The sequence below is a fragment of the Ornithodoros turicata genome, chromosome 1, assembly GCF_037126465.1.
Source record: "Ornithodoros turicata isolate Travis chromosome 1, ASM3712646v1, whole genome shotgun sequence".
Classification (NCBI taxonomy): Eukaryota; Metazoa; Arthropoda; class Arachnida; order Ixodida; family Argasidae; genus Ornithodoros; species Ornithodoros turicata.
In genome coordinates, this window is record NC_088201.1 from 228,601,629 (window position 1) to 228,615,742 (window position 14,114).

Consider the following 14,114-nt stretch of genomic DNA (forward strand, 5'->3'; position numbering starts at 1 on the left):
GATGTCGCTGGGTGAGACGCGACCGGTTTGCCGTTGTTGGCCTCACTCATGTAGGCAACGTTACGACTGTAGCCGGGAGAAGATGATCCGAGATGCTGAAAAGATGAAGGGTCGATAGTAAGGACGTAGGCCGGTCGCTTCTAAGATTGATTAGAAGGAACTCTGAGTCATATAGTTCTTGGCTTAGTCCAGTGTGATGGAGGAAGCAGGGCATGGACAGCGATTATTTGAAATCATTAATTGATCAAATCCTGGATTTGAACCTACACGTAATATGCGAGTACACTAATGCACTGTTTATGAGTTTTCTTTCACTTTATTATTTTCATTGCAAACATTTCTCCTTAGAGTGTCGGAGTGATTTCAAATGTACAGCTTCGAGTCTGGAAATGCAACTGCAAGCTTCTCAGCCCAGGACCGCATGCTAGACATCGTCATGAGGTGCGTTTAGTGGCTATAGGCACACGCCGTAGAAGCAGATTTTTCCGTCCTGAAAGATAATGTTAGTGTCACAGGTTGTTTATGTTGAAACTGTACTGACTATGTTCCAGGTTATTTACGCTGACACTGGCACGTAGCGTGGAGCGACCATAGCGATGGAGCGTTCACCTTTCCTGGTAACCGCAGTAGGGCCGCGTCTCTTCACCCCAACTAAGAAATGCTGTTGTACTCATGTTTACGTTGTTACATGTTCAACTGTATTTCATTCGAAGCCTTGAAGCCTCGTCACTCCTCTTGTTACCCGCGAACGGACCGCCGACATACTACCCCCCCTCCCCCGCCGCCGCCATGCTGAGCAGAGTTGACCCAGCGCTCGCTTTCCGCATGCCCGCACTCTCTCGTGAAGACGCCCCATCAGTCCATCGAATGCGCATCGACGTGGCATTCACAGCACAGTGACGCTACCGCTTGAGACAAGTTACCTCTCCACACTGCAGCAACTGCGTTGCTGTTGAAGATGTCGAGCACATTCTTCTCCATTGTCCACACTACCAATCTTCCCGCTCCGTACTCTCCTCATCCCTCAACGAGCTAGACTCCCGTCCCCTCTCCCTCACAAAATTGCTTGGTCCCTGGCTGCATCCAGCACACCAACGCTCTGCCATCAAGGCCCTCGTGGCCTTCTTGGACGCCACATGACTGCGATCGTCATTGTAACGGGACACGTTCCTTCATTCCCTGCTTCACCTCCAGCAATGGGGGAGAGTATCGCCCCCGGCGATGAAACTCCCCACCCATCATCCTGCAATAAAGTTATTGTTGTGTTTCATTCAAAGACCGGAACCGGTATCTTTTTTCTTCTTTCTTTTTTGATGTCTGGTTCTGGTTCGGGTTTAGCTCTGCTGAACCGAAATTAGTATATCGGTTCCCTTCGTGTTCGGCTGAGGGAGAACCCCTCCCCTAAGAAAAGAAAAAAAGAGCGGCCATCGGTCGGGAAGAACCGTTACCTTTTTCGGTCCTGGTTTAACCGGTTCGTCGCCTGTAATTTTTTTACATCGAAGAGGGCTTTTCCTCATCGTACACAGTTGTAAGGGAGAAGTGTGAGATAACCGTTTCAGGTGAAAACACTAGACAAGTCATACACACATTTAATATTCATCCGATATTTTACTGTCTTGTTCTGTCGTCGTCTGCTGAAAACGAAGAGCGAAGTGCTTTTTAGCAGAGCACGGTGAGAGGGGGAGATATGCTTATTAAGAAAAAGAAAAGAAAGGTCAGCCAGACGAGGGTCGGCTTGCTATTCCAAACAAAAAGGAAAAGAAGGGAAGAAGGAAAGGAAAGGGGGATGAAAAGAAAAGGAAAAGAAGAAAAGAAAATGGGAAGAAAAAGGAGAAAACGGGGATTAAAGAAAAGGGAAGGAAAAGAAGAAAAGAAAAGGGAAGGAGAATAGAAAAGGAGAAGAAAAAAAGAGAAAATGGGGAGTAATGAAAAGGGGAGAAAATGGGAAGTAAAGAAGAAGGGAAGAAAAGGACCTCTTTTGCTCCAGGCAAGAAAGCCGACGTCAAAAGAGAAGAAAAGTCAAAATCTTGTACTCGCATCATACAAAAAATTAACAAAAAATAAACAAACGAAAAAGCACGGTCAGTAGTACAGTTTTTTTCACCTCTCAACTGGTTCCCGAACCAGTAACCGCATCATTCTTTTTTTTGTTTGTTTGTTTCTGTTCTGTTCAGGACAAGAAAAAAACATTGTTCGGGTTGTTTTCGCATCCGACAGGAAGTAACGTTTAATTTCAGTTTTCGGCTCGGATTCACTTCCGGTTCGGATCACGGATTTTATTTCGACTGTGCTGATCGACATCGGCACACATATCCCCTGAGTTGGGCCCTGGAGTTATACTGGCCTACTCTCCCTCTTTCCAACCCCTTATCTTTTATTATCTCCCTAATCAGACCGCCACGTTTGCGCACCCTCACGGTCATAGCCACCTGGTAGTGGAAACACGAAGCTACAAAATGCTAGCAATCGGCAACGACGTGACTAAAAGAAAAAGGTCCTTCGGCAGAGACCGAGCAGTACTTACGCCTTTTTCTCCACAGGGCTTGCCATCGAAAGCCAAATTGGTATGAAATGTAACTTGCTTCTGGTTATCCGAAATGCTGCAGCAGTCGAAGATGCATGGTTTCTTTCTTGAGTGTGTTACATTTTTTAGCTCGGGACTGTCGTATACCCGTCGTGTTGCTTCTCGCTATAACGAAACATGTATTAGGAAATAAAATATTTTGGGTGCCCGGTTTTTTTTTACAGTTTAACTATGCAGAATGACACCACATGGCAAACAAACACACTCCATGTTTTTGTATCTTTCTGAAATCTTATCTCCAAAAAGGCAGAGATTCTAAAAATTGGGTCTCGCACTATTGAACTATTACGCCTTACGAATGACACTGTTGAACGCATTCTTTCGCAGAGAGGCTGATAAGAGTACATAATTGTAAACTGAAAAACACCCTTATGGGTGTAAATGGCTTGTCCTATAACTCACACCACTTTTTACACCGTTTGGTCTGTAACACCCTTTTTAGAGGGTGGATTCCGTGTGAAACACCCTTTGCAAGGGTGATTTTTCTTGAAAATGCCTTCTTTTGCACCTTTTATACAGCGTTTTAGGGGGGTTTATACATACCCTCCTAAAAGGGTGTTTAAACGGTGCAAATGAAGGCATTATCAAGAAAAAGCACCCTTTCAAAGGGTGTTATACGTCTTTACGTTTTTACGTTCTTTACGTTTTACGTCTTTACGTTCTTTACGTACGTCTTCTACGTTTTGCGACTACGTACCACGCGTATTCACACGAGCGACATTCCCCCAGAAGCGGAAGATGCGAAGAGCGTCATAGCTTTCTGCTGTCACGTGATCGCGAGCGCTCAATGTTGTGTCTTCACGTACACTGCTAACCGTGGGGAATATCCTGCTGCACAGCCACAAGATATTCCTTAGGAGACGACAGGAAAAACGCGCTGACGGTGTCGTCTGCTAAGTGTCGTCTGCCACTGCTAACCATGGAGAATATCCAGCGACACAGCCACAGGATATTCCTTAGCAGACGACAGGAAAAACGCGCTGACGGTGTCGTCTGCTAAGTGTCGTCTGCCACTGCTAACCATGGAGAATATCCAGCGACACAGCCACAAGATATTCCTTAGCAGACGACAGGAAAAACGCGCTGACGGTGTCGCCTGCTAAGTGTCGTCTGCTAAGTGTCGTCTGCCACTGCTAACCATGGAGAATATCCAGCGACAAAGCCACAAGATATTCCTTAGCAGACGACAGGAAAACGCGCTGACGGTGGCGTCTGCTAAGTGTCGTCTGCTGAATTCGCAATACGCCACTCCCAGTATTCCGCACCGTGTGAATGCTCAACACGAGACGGGACGGAACTTGGGCTCTGTAAGCAGTGTTTTCGCGTTTTCTTCCACTAGAATATTCCGTGAGGATGGCACTCGTGTGGCTAAACGGATCTACGAGGGAATCCCTCATGCTCTCACGTCGTCCGTCGAGAAACAGCTGCCCATATTTTTATTGTGGCTCCCCCTCTCGGTGTCGCTCATTATACTTTTCAAGTCCGTATAGCGTAAGAATATCGAGGAAAGATACTTGTTTTTTTTTTTTTCGAGTCTCTTAGCTGATAATACAGCCATCACTGAAGAAACCCCGGTGTAAAGCTCCGACGTAAGAGGGACGGAAACCTGCGCCACTCCCATTAGTTTTCTCAAAACACGTGATCACTTCCACTGTCTTCTCAGTGGTAGAAAGGCCTGATGTGACGTCACCGTGCTGATGAGTTTCAGTAGTCGCCTTCGATGCCTTCATTGCACGCCCTGCGCTAATTCTTCAAGTACACGATCACACCACTGGAAGTCATCGTCTGTCGTATCTTATGACGTATTATTGCAAAGAAATAGAATGAGGCTCTGAACGTACAGCGTTTCTTTCGTCTATATTAATATGACACATCATTATTCCATAAGTATCTATCTGTGTAATGGACTCAGAGTTGTACGTAACGCATTAATAGTAATTGCGTTACTAGTAATCAATTACTTTTCAGTAATTTTTAACGTAATTTAATTTTCTGAGCAAGTAATTTTCCCAGTAATATGATTACAATTTTCGGTAATCGATTACTGAGTAATCGATAAATAAATTCCTAAATAATATTATTATTTATCGATTTTTATTAATAATATTAATAAAAATCGATAAATAAATTACTGAGTAATCGATTACTTTTTTAACCTTTTGTCACCAATGGCAACCCTTTTCGGCAAACCAAATCTGTTCTTGTGTTCCATCACGAGTTCGACTGAAGCAATGACGCAGATGTCACTGTGACGGCCGTCTTTAGTCCACACGTGTTCCATACACACCACAGTAATGTGATAGTCCCTTACAACCGCGACCTACTGAGCAACAGTAAAATAGGTGACTGTATTGATAAACTGTGCAGGCTGAACATGACAGTAGTAACAGAACGAAGGGAATGTTTCGACGCGGTTGTTTCGATGTTGCTTTAAATGTGTGTGTAAATCTGTGATAAGCGCGCGTACGTGTTTTGTATGTTTCTTTCAAATGTATTTGTTAATTTCACTTATCATGCGTGTTGGTGTCTTATAATATAATTTGCTAGAAGAGCTGCATGGTTGCATTCATTGCAGGCTTGCTGGCAATTTAAAAGTAACGGGAAAAGTAACGCGTTACATTTTTAATCGGTAACTCATTACATTTTTGGTGGAGTAATTTGTGACGGTAAAAAATTACTTTCCGCGCAGTAGTAACAGTAACTGTAATCAACTACTTTTTTCGAGCAACGTGTACAACTCTGGTAATGGTTAACTCACACTGCAGAGGCCCCTGTCTCGTGGTTCCTTCATCAAATCTCCAACTTTCTTGCAGTACTCGTCTTCGTTTGCAATCTTGCCTGGCAGGACGTTGTAGAAGTTCGATGAGACTGAGCTGTTGTACTTTTTGCGGAAACATTCTCTTGCCTGGCTACTATTCTTTCGTTTCAGCTGTCTTCAGTTGCCGGAAAAATCGACACGAATTTTTAGCGTTCAAAACACAAAGTTTAAATATAATAAAAACCGTAACTGTGCTGAATATTAGATGTCACTAAAGAGGTTAGCTACCTGGAGGACTCGAATCTTCTGGATTACCGGACCAGGGCTACCTGAGAAGTCGCCAGGGGGAAGTGTGTTAGTTTAGCTCAATGGTAGAGCCCTGGAGAGGTAATCCAGAAGATGCGGGTTCGAGTCCTACAGCTGGCTAAGCTCTTCAGTGACTTCCTTCTTCCGTCTTTAATTTCTTCGGCGTTTGAGGCTTTGTACGTATTTGAACTTTCTATATGTGTTCCAGCCTCAGAACGTCTATTGTCTCAAGTAATTCTGCATTGTAAGTGTGGACGGGTTCTGAATTCATCGTTGTGTTGCGAGCGTTACATAAACAGATTCGTGCGGGGCCAAGCTGTCCGACTGAACGAAAGTGGCATTTGCCTTAGAGTTTAGAGCCTTTCGTGACCCAAGTTTGCAGTACCGACAACCTTTCCACGAAATGGTGTAATGTCACGTGAGTATCCCAGTCACGTATAGCATCTCTTTACCTATAACCTAAATATTTCACCAAAGCCGTGAACAGAGACAGAAACTCTACCTAAATGATACGATACAGAGGTTTTAAAGTGTTGCGAAGATTTACTCAATATATTCTTCGAGGGGGGGGATATGTTTATTAAGAAAGAAGAAAAGAAAGGTCAGCCAGGTGGGGGGGAGGGAAGCTCGGATTGCTATTCCAAAAAAAAGGAAAAGAAGAGAAGAAGGAAAGAAAAGGGGAAGAAACAGGAAAGAGGGATAAAAGGAAAGAAAAATAAGAGAATAATGAGAAGAAAAAAGGACAAAAGGGAAGTAGAAAGGGAAGAAAAGGAAAGGAAAAAAGAAAAGGAAAAAGAAAGGGAAAGGAAAAGAAAAGAGGAAAATAAAAGGAAAAGCAAAGGAGATAAGGAAAGGAAAGAAAGAACACAAAACGAAAACTGAAAAGTCACACACATTATTCGAGGTATGCCCCCATTTTTTTACGACTAAAGAAGTGATATGGCCACGCAGGTGATTTTCGAACCCCAGCTGAGGGCATGATATCGATCACGTGAGAAAACAGTTTGAGAGCTCGTAGTTGCCACCTAAGGAATGACGGTGAAGCAATACCAGTGCACTTTAAGAGAAAAAAAAAAGAGTAAAACGCGGAGCCAATTGGAGCTTCTACTCCCCTAGTCTGCAATTACTCCCCATTTGCACATTGAGTCCCGACATTTATTCATCAGGACTGCAAATTGTCACTGAACTTCGCGCATGGTCTCCTAAATGCAACAGTCTACGTAAATATGTGCCCTTGGTCAATTTGAACGGCATAAGGCTGTATGTAACTCAGCAAACATCGCAGTTTTCCAGCCACACAGAGTAAGAAGCAGTCAGCGCATCTTTCCTCGCAAATTATGCCCAATGTATGGCGCAAGATTTTATATCACTCGATATATCACGGTTGACGGTTTGCTTCAATGTACTTTCATGCATGCACACGAGTTATGTACTTGGGACTCTTACAACAGCTCGTGAAATGCAGTCTCGACTCTGTGACATTAATTTACTCCCGTGCATTTACTCCCGAAAGGAACTATGTTTTTGTGGCAACGTATTTATTCCCCAAAAGGAGCAAAAGTACTCCTTTATCTTAGACTGATGGTAGTGTGCGGAGGCTACATGATTTACGCCTGTGTGACGTTTTCTTTTTTGCAACACCAAGCTGACCAAGACCGTGCATACATGTCGACCTCCACTCATAGCTGCTGTTGTCATAAACATCATAACTACAGCTATCGTCAAAAGTGTAAGTGCTATAATGTGGAATCTATTAAGTTATAGCGTTACTGTCAAACAGTATATTCCTCAGTACAAAGGAGATGCGCAACACTCACCTGAGAAATGTTCTAATGCTGTTCATAGTGCAGTTTGTGGGAAAGAATGGGTGACTCCGACCTCCCAGTCTCGAAAAATTTGGTGTGCACGATGCTGGTGCACCCAGCCTGAGAGTAAACAAACAAACAAACAAACAAACATGATAACATTAATTTAAATTCGGCTTTACATCGTAAATGCTAAAAAATGAGGCAGTGGAGAAAAACTCAACATTGGTAGTTTTTTTAAACGTTTACGTATGCTACCACTTTCGAGTCATCCAGATTGTCAGCGTCATTGTCATCGTCAGCTGACATGCCCATCGCCAATGTCAGAGCCGTATATTAAAAGGGAGTCTGGCCATTGGGAGGAGTCACAAAAAGAGGCTCGACCTGTCAATCACAGTTTCGCTCCTATGATTGGTTTGCTTTTTACCAAGGGGGTCGCCATGACACCATACTGCCACCCAAAATGGCGACGAAAACAAGCACAGTGAAGCGGGGATTTCGTGACCAAAAATTTTCACAGAATAACCTGATTTTATGCTGCAAATGTACATCCTAATATAAATTTCTCGGAAATCAGTTTCAACTTATGCTGATCCATCGATATCTAACTGAAAATAATACGTTTTGTCGCCGGTGTTAGGCCTCGTGAACACGGCGATCACGACGAAATCATAACAAAAACGGCGCTGTGCTGTACAATCTTATTTTTAACAGCTGGATTTCATGGATATAAACATTCTTGCCTCTTATATTCCAACTATTCATGTACATTTGTTTAAAAATCATACCGACAACAGAATGTGTCCCAGTAGGTGGTTCTGCCGGCAGCGGTACAACGACGGAAGCAGACGACAATTCCCGACGTACCTTACGCTCCCTAGGTGGCGCTTATCAAATTTGCGACCAACAATCCACTACTTTTGCAGATTGCGAGAGGTATCCATTTCAATCCCATCCAATCCACTTGCCACCCAAAATGGCGCTGCCCATGTTGGATATGGGGGCAAATAGTGAGGATAGGCTGATTGATAGCGCCCCATATTTCAAGACTTCATTGGTCGGAAAGCCGAAAAAGTGGGTGGAGCTTCAGGTATAGGCATGACCCATTAATGGCCAGACTCCCTTTTAATATACGGCTCTGGCCAATGTGTGTTAGTGGCGCCACCGTAGTATTTAACGGCGGTGCGCCACGTCGTAATCGTCAGTCGTCATTCATGGAACGTCCTACGACGACCTATTCGGCACCTTACCATCCTAAATTATTATGCATGCCTGTAAATACGTCTCATCATCATTAAACGTTTGTATTTGTTGCTACTCCGACTGCCGCATCCTTATTACAAGAGTTTGGCGGATGAAGATGTTCTTGGAGTGAGCCACGGCCCGGTCACCTTCCTTCCACATCTGGCGACCCAGGACAATCCTTTTCTTCATTCCCGCCTCACAAGATATGGTTTCCTCGATTCGGTTGTAAAGGCAGCACCGAAAAGGTGCCTAATGTAAAAACCCCGACACTAGGGAACACGAAGGGACAGACATAACACGAAGTCCCTTCGTGTTCCCTAGTCTCGGGGTTTTTACATTATGCATCATCTTCATCAGCTCGCTTGCTTCCTAGCTATTTTTTCACCGAAAAGGTGCGCGCCATGGGACCAATGCATTACACCAAAGTAACAAAGTCTACTGTGCAAGGTACTTGAAACAGCAACTCCCCCCACCCCCCCACCCGCCCCTATTTATGTTAAACGCCTGGGTCACATCACACTGGTTCGTCCCCAGTTGGAGTTCGCTTAGGTCCAGCTCTCACTTGGCGACTCCTGACGCGACGTCGTGAACGGGCGGCGAAAGAAGAGGCTCATTTACGGCAGCCAGGTCAAGGGCGCGCGATTTTCATGATCCCATCACATTGGCCTTTCTGTGTCACCTTATTGATCGCCAGGGTCATCATTCTCGTCATCTCTCGCCGGCGTCGTGGAAGAGGTCGGCATGGCATTCTTTTTTTTTTTTTTTTTTTTGGCTCGACGTCTCTCCTGTCCCAATGAAGGAAATGCGCGTCTATATCCGGCACCAGCTCACGACGTCGCGTCGGAGGTCGCCATGTTTTCCTTTCCTGCATGACCACGATGAACATTACGGTGACGGGCCGAATCAGGTCCCTCAAACTCACCTCGGAAAAGCGTGCAACGAAGAAGGCCGCCACTAGATACCCCACTGTTGCCGTTCCGGATCACTTCAGCGCGCTAAGTTTAGCGGCAAAATGTTTTTGTTGTTTCTGCGAATGAATATAGTCTTTATATGTCCAAATAAAACGCGTATAACAACTTTCTCTGTCGTGTTTCACTTTTTGGTCCCGTTTTCAAACGTGTTGAGCGATCGGAAGGATCTAGTGCACGGCTGCGTGCATCACATAGCATACCTGTCGTACGAGGCGCCGCAGGCTCTGCAGTCGTCCATTTCTCCTTCGGTGACTTGGCCTGGCTTGGATTGTGCTTCAACTGGATCTTTAGCGCGCTACAATCCACGCAAGCCAACGTCTGGTAACAATGGGGTATCTAAGGGCGGCCTCCGGCATTGCACGCATTGGGATAGGAACAAATACATGGGAAAATGGCGACCTTGGGGGACCTGGGCCGAATGCAGGGCCCGCTCTCGCTCAACAACCTATAGCGCACACAGCCGAAGCACACAGAAGGATGCTTCAAGTGCTTCGACGAAAAGCTCGGCAAAAATGCGCTTCGAGTAAATTAGAAAGTATTACCCGGGAGAATTACGTGAAGTAAAATACCAGCGGCATGTCCCAAAGGGTTAAGTCGTCCCGCTTGTCGGTGTTAGCCAATGTCGTAGCTGAAGACCAGGGAGGTGGTGAGTTCGGGTCTTACCACCGGCTGCGCTGTATGAGGTTTTCCTTGGGTTTTCAGAGATTCACCGGACGAGTGTCGACACAGTTCCCCCTGAAGTCGGCCAGGGACGCACACGAACCCCCACCCCTTTCCAGCTGTCCTCTCTTCATCTCGCCACATCTGTACGTCGCTCATAGCCGCAGTACCTTCACGGCGGTAAGAGTACCCCCAGATTGCTTTAAATACCATTTAAATACCGAAGACTTCAAATACTGCCAATCACTTCATCTTGCCATTGACTTAACGTGCAGGAAAACAACGGTATTCATCAGCACAGAGCTTCAACGTGGACGGTAGGTTGCAGACGACAATGCGGCTGTTTACTCACAGGCGTGCGAGCTGGAACATAGCGTTCGGCAAGGCGTAAAAAATATTCGCAATGTCGTTGACGAGAACCACCTTTTTTTCGTCGTTACATATTCCGCCCTCCCACGTGATACCTGAAAATAGATAGAAGAGTGTTATTCTCTCGCTCCAAAAGCAATATCACTGTAAGACAGCGGAAAAGGGAAAGAAAAAACTGGTACGCCGCAGGACACATTGGCATCAAATAAAGGACAACAACAAAGTGTTCATGTGCCGGTGTTGTATTCCGCGAAGTGAAGCCCCATGCGCGTCTGTACAACCTCGGCTTCAAAGCTGATATGCGCCTTAGGATAGCGGTGTCTGCAGGCGCGTTTACATGGGCACGCACGTCGACTGAAAGCAACAGTCGACTGGCCGCAAAGATCGACTTGGGACGGTTTACATGACAGGACGCGATGCGCCTTACACTCCTAGTACTTTTACTCCTTTTGGGGACTAAATTCATAGCTTTCGTGTGCATGTTTTTGTGCTACGGTGCTCATTACAAAGCATATCCAGATGCTAGACATGAAATGCAGTAGTTTGTAGCGTGCCACACGACGCAGCATGACATGGGAGTGTGTGATTCAAAGATGTGAGAGCCAAACTGTTCAATTCGGCCTCACCGTCATCGTCATAAGCCAGCAGTGGCGCCGCTACATGCTTATAAGCGCGCGCCACGTGCTGTTCTGAGTTCTTTCATTGTACGACGTTCATCACCATACGTCGTTAGTCTGTTGGATCCTCGCATTAGCTCATTCGGCCCTTCATCACCCAAATTGCTAGGTATATCTTTATTGTATTTCATTGTATGTATCATACCAGAGTGTTAGTAAACTGTCTGTGTGTTATCCAAATGCCGTATTCCTGAATCTTATTTTGAGTTTGGCAGATAGCCAGGGACATCGGGTTCATCACCAGCGTTAACACCTTTCTTCACCCCTTTCCCTTGGTCTATCTTGCCTCACAAAGAAAGCTTCTGGAAAATGCACAGAATCCCATAAAAAGTTTAAAACGTGATTTGTATTTCGTTTTACGTCGCTCGTCGTTCCATAACATCGTGGACGGTGTTGCACATTCGTAAATCGCACGTAAAACCTGGTCCATTGCAGTATGCGGTTTCTCAAATACATTGCACGATTTTTTCCTGCTAAAATAACACACTGTCGGTATTTTCTTGCTAAAACGGCTGTCGAAACGTCAGTCAATTTCCTAAGATAATTGACCCTACAATATGCAAGTGCTGTAAAGGGGCTAACGCAGGCGCGACTTGATACAAATTCTACGTGCTCACAAAACACAAACGACGAATTCTAGTCACATCGCACAGAGCTTGGTCACGAATGAGTTCGCAGATGCTCAGCTGCTGCATTGTTTACTTATCGCGGAACTAGCGGAACCCGGCTGTTCGCCATCTTCAAGCACAGATACGTGAAGCCACGAAAAGCCGTAGCTGGAATCCACTGACAAGTACGAAGGCGCGTATACGTCACAATGCCCGTTCGGGTGCATCTGCGTCATAAAAATGGCTGCGCCCATGTGTGTTTCGGAATGAATTATCTGCTTTTTTGACATGGTACTGTACCGAACTGGGAGAATGAAGGTGCATTTTGGGGAGAGCTGGATGTGGGCTTTCAGAACATCACAACCGTTTCGACTATTTGGGATATCGGCAGAGCTGGCCTTTAAGAGGCGCCTTTTCACCTGGTTTCTCCAAACTTTACCCCTGTAATGCACAGACAGAAAGTGTAGTGATCATCTTGCAGAGCTGCGCCACAGTCTGCTCTCGACGAGTACGAAATTTGTTCCAGCTGCACCAGTCTATTAAGCAGTCGCAGCTATAATTACACCAACTCCAAATCGGCCTGGTTTGATTACGGCAGGGGAACAACATTGCGATTAGAGCCGTCAATCAGCGATGAGATGGAAACAACCTTGCAGCAACGTAGAATTGTGGCGCTGCCAATCAAGACAGCGCCGCAGTCTATGTTGCCCCAAGGTTGTTGCCATCTCATCATATTCTTCCACGTTTTGACTGACAATTAGAAATTTAATAATCGTGGCCGTGGTTCGCTATTATAAAAATTATCCTGCTGGAAAATGACACCGTTTATTAGCTACCGAGATGTATCTGTTAGCGAAAGCGACCAATCTGAGACCGATACAGGCTTCGCGAAATACAACCGCACAAAGAAAGAGAGGAAGAAAAAAGAACCCTCGCTATTGGGTGACTGACTTTACACGTGGGTTAGCAGCATTTCTGACTTTGCAACATCTGTGAGAACGACAACGGCGCGTCCTTCTATACTCTAAGAAAAAAAAGGAGTACTTTTACTCCTTTTGGGGACTAAATGCATTGCCACAAAAAATAGTCCCTTTCGGGAGTAAATGCACGGGAGTAAATGAATGTCACAGAGTGGAGACTGCATTTCAAGCGCTGTTGTAAGAGTCCCAAGTACATAATTCGTGTGCATGCATGAAAATACTTTGAAGCAATCCGTCAACCGTGATATATGGAGTGATATAAAATCTTGCGCCATACATAGGGCACAATTTGCGAGGAAAGATGCGCTAACAGTTTCTTACTCTGTGCGGCTGGGAAATTGCTACGTTGGCTGAGGTATACAGCTTTATGCCATCAAATTTACCAAGGGCACATATTTACGCAGACTGTTGCATTCAGGAGAACTTTCCCGATTCATTCATTCGCGATTCGCGATTCGTTCATTCATTCATTCATTCGCGATTCATTCATTCATTCATTCATATATAGGTGCCCGAGGGCACTTAAATATGAATCACAAGCAGCGATAAAAGTGAAGATTTAGTACACATGCACGGCACAATTGCTCTGCACCTCCGTTCTCATCAAGCAAGTAGCTCAAGGGAAAAGTCGGAAGCACAATCGTGCCGTAAAGCTTGCGGCAAGATCGGAAGTACTTGACGCCTGCAGTAACCTAACTACTGTAGTCAAGTACAAGAAGTAGTAGTTTAACTAGTAGTTGCCACCACATTTCTGCAAGTAGTTGATAACTACTTTTTAACTACAATCAGGTAGTTTAACTAGTAGTTTAACTACATGCAGCTATAACTACTGGCCATCACTGAGAAACAATGGGGCTAATAGCTTGCTACTGCATCTCACATTTGACATTGAAGAGTAGCATCTACAGAACTGAGGGATATAGACTTTGCACGCAGTCAAGATACTGACGCGAGCACTCCTGTGAAGACAGGTGAAGACAAGTATGTGCAGGAACGGCATGCAGATACGGACACATAAAGATAGCTCACTGTAAACTGAAAAACACTCTTATGGGTGTAAATGGCTTGTTCTATAATTCACGCCACTTTCTACACCGTATGCTCTGGAACACCCTTTTTAGAGGGTGTATGCTATGTCAAACACCCTTTGA

The 14,114-nt window shown here is 45.1% G+C and overlaps 1 protein-coding gene across 1 annotated transcript in view; it reads right to left on the reverse strand.

The window, feature by feature from the left end:
• Positions 1 to 286: 286 nt before the first annotated feature.
• Positions 287 to 14,114, reverse strand: part of LOC135377125 (uncharacterized) — a 28,368-nt gene continuing 14,540 nt past the window's right edge. Inside the window, exons 6-10 of the mRNA XM_064609433.1 lie at positions 10,682 to 10,793; positions 7,466 to 7,573; positions 5,343 to 5,517; positions 2,525 to 2,689; positions 287 to 490 (exon numbers count right to left, since the gene is read on the reverse strand). Of these exons, the coding sequence (XP_064465503.1) occupies positions 455 to 490; positions 2,525 to 2,689; positions 5,343 to 5,517; positions 7,466 to 7,573; positions 10,682 to 10,793 (596 nt within the window). The 3' untranslated portion in view covers positions 287 to 454. The remainder of the gene's footprint in view (positions 491 to 2,524; positions 2,690 to 5,342; positions 5,518 to 7,465; positions 7,574 to 10,681; positions 10,794 to 14,114) is intronic.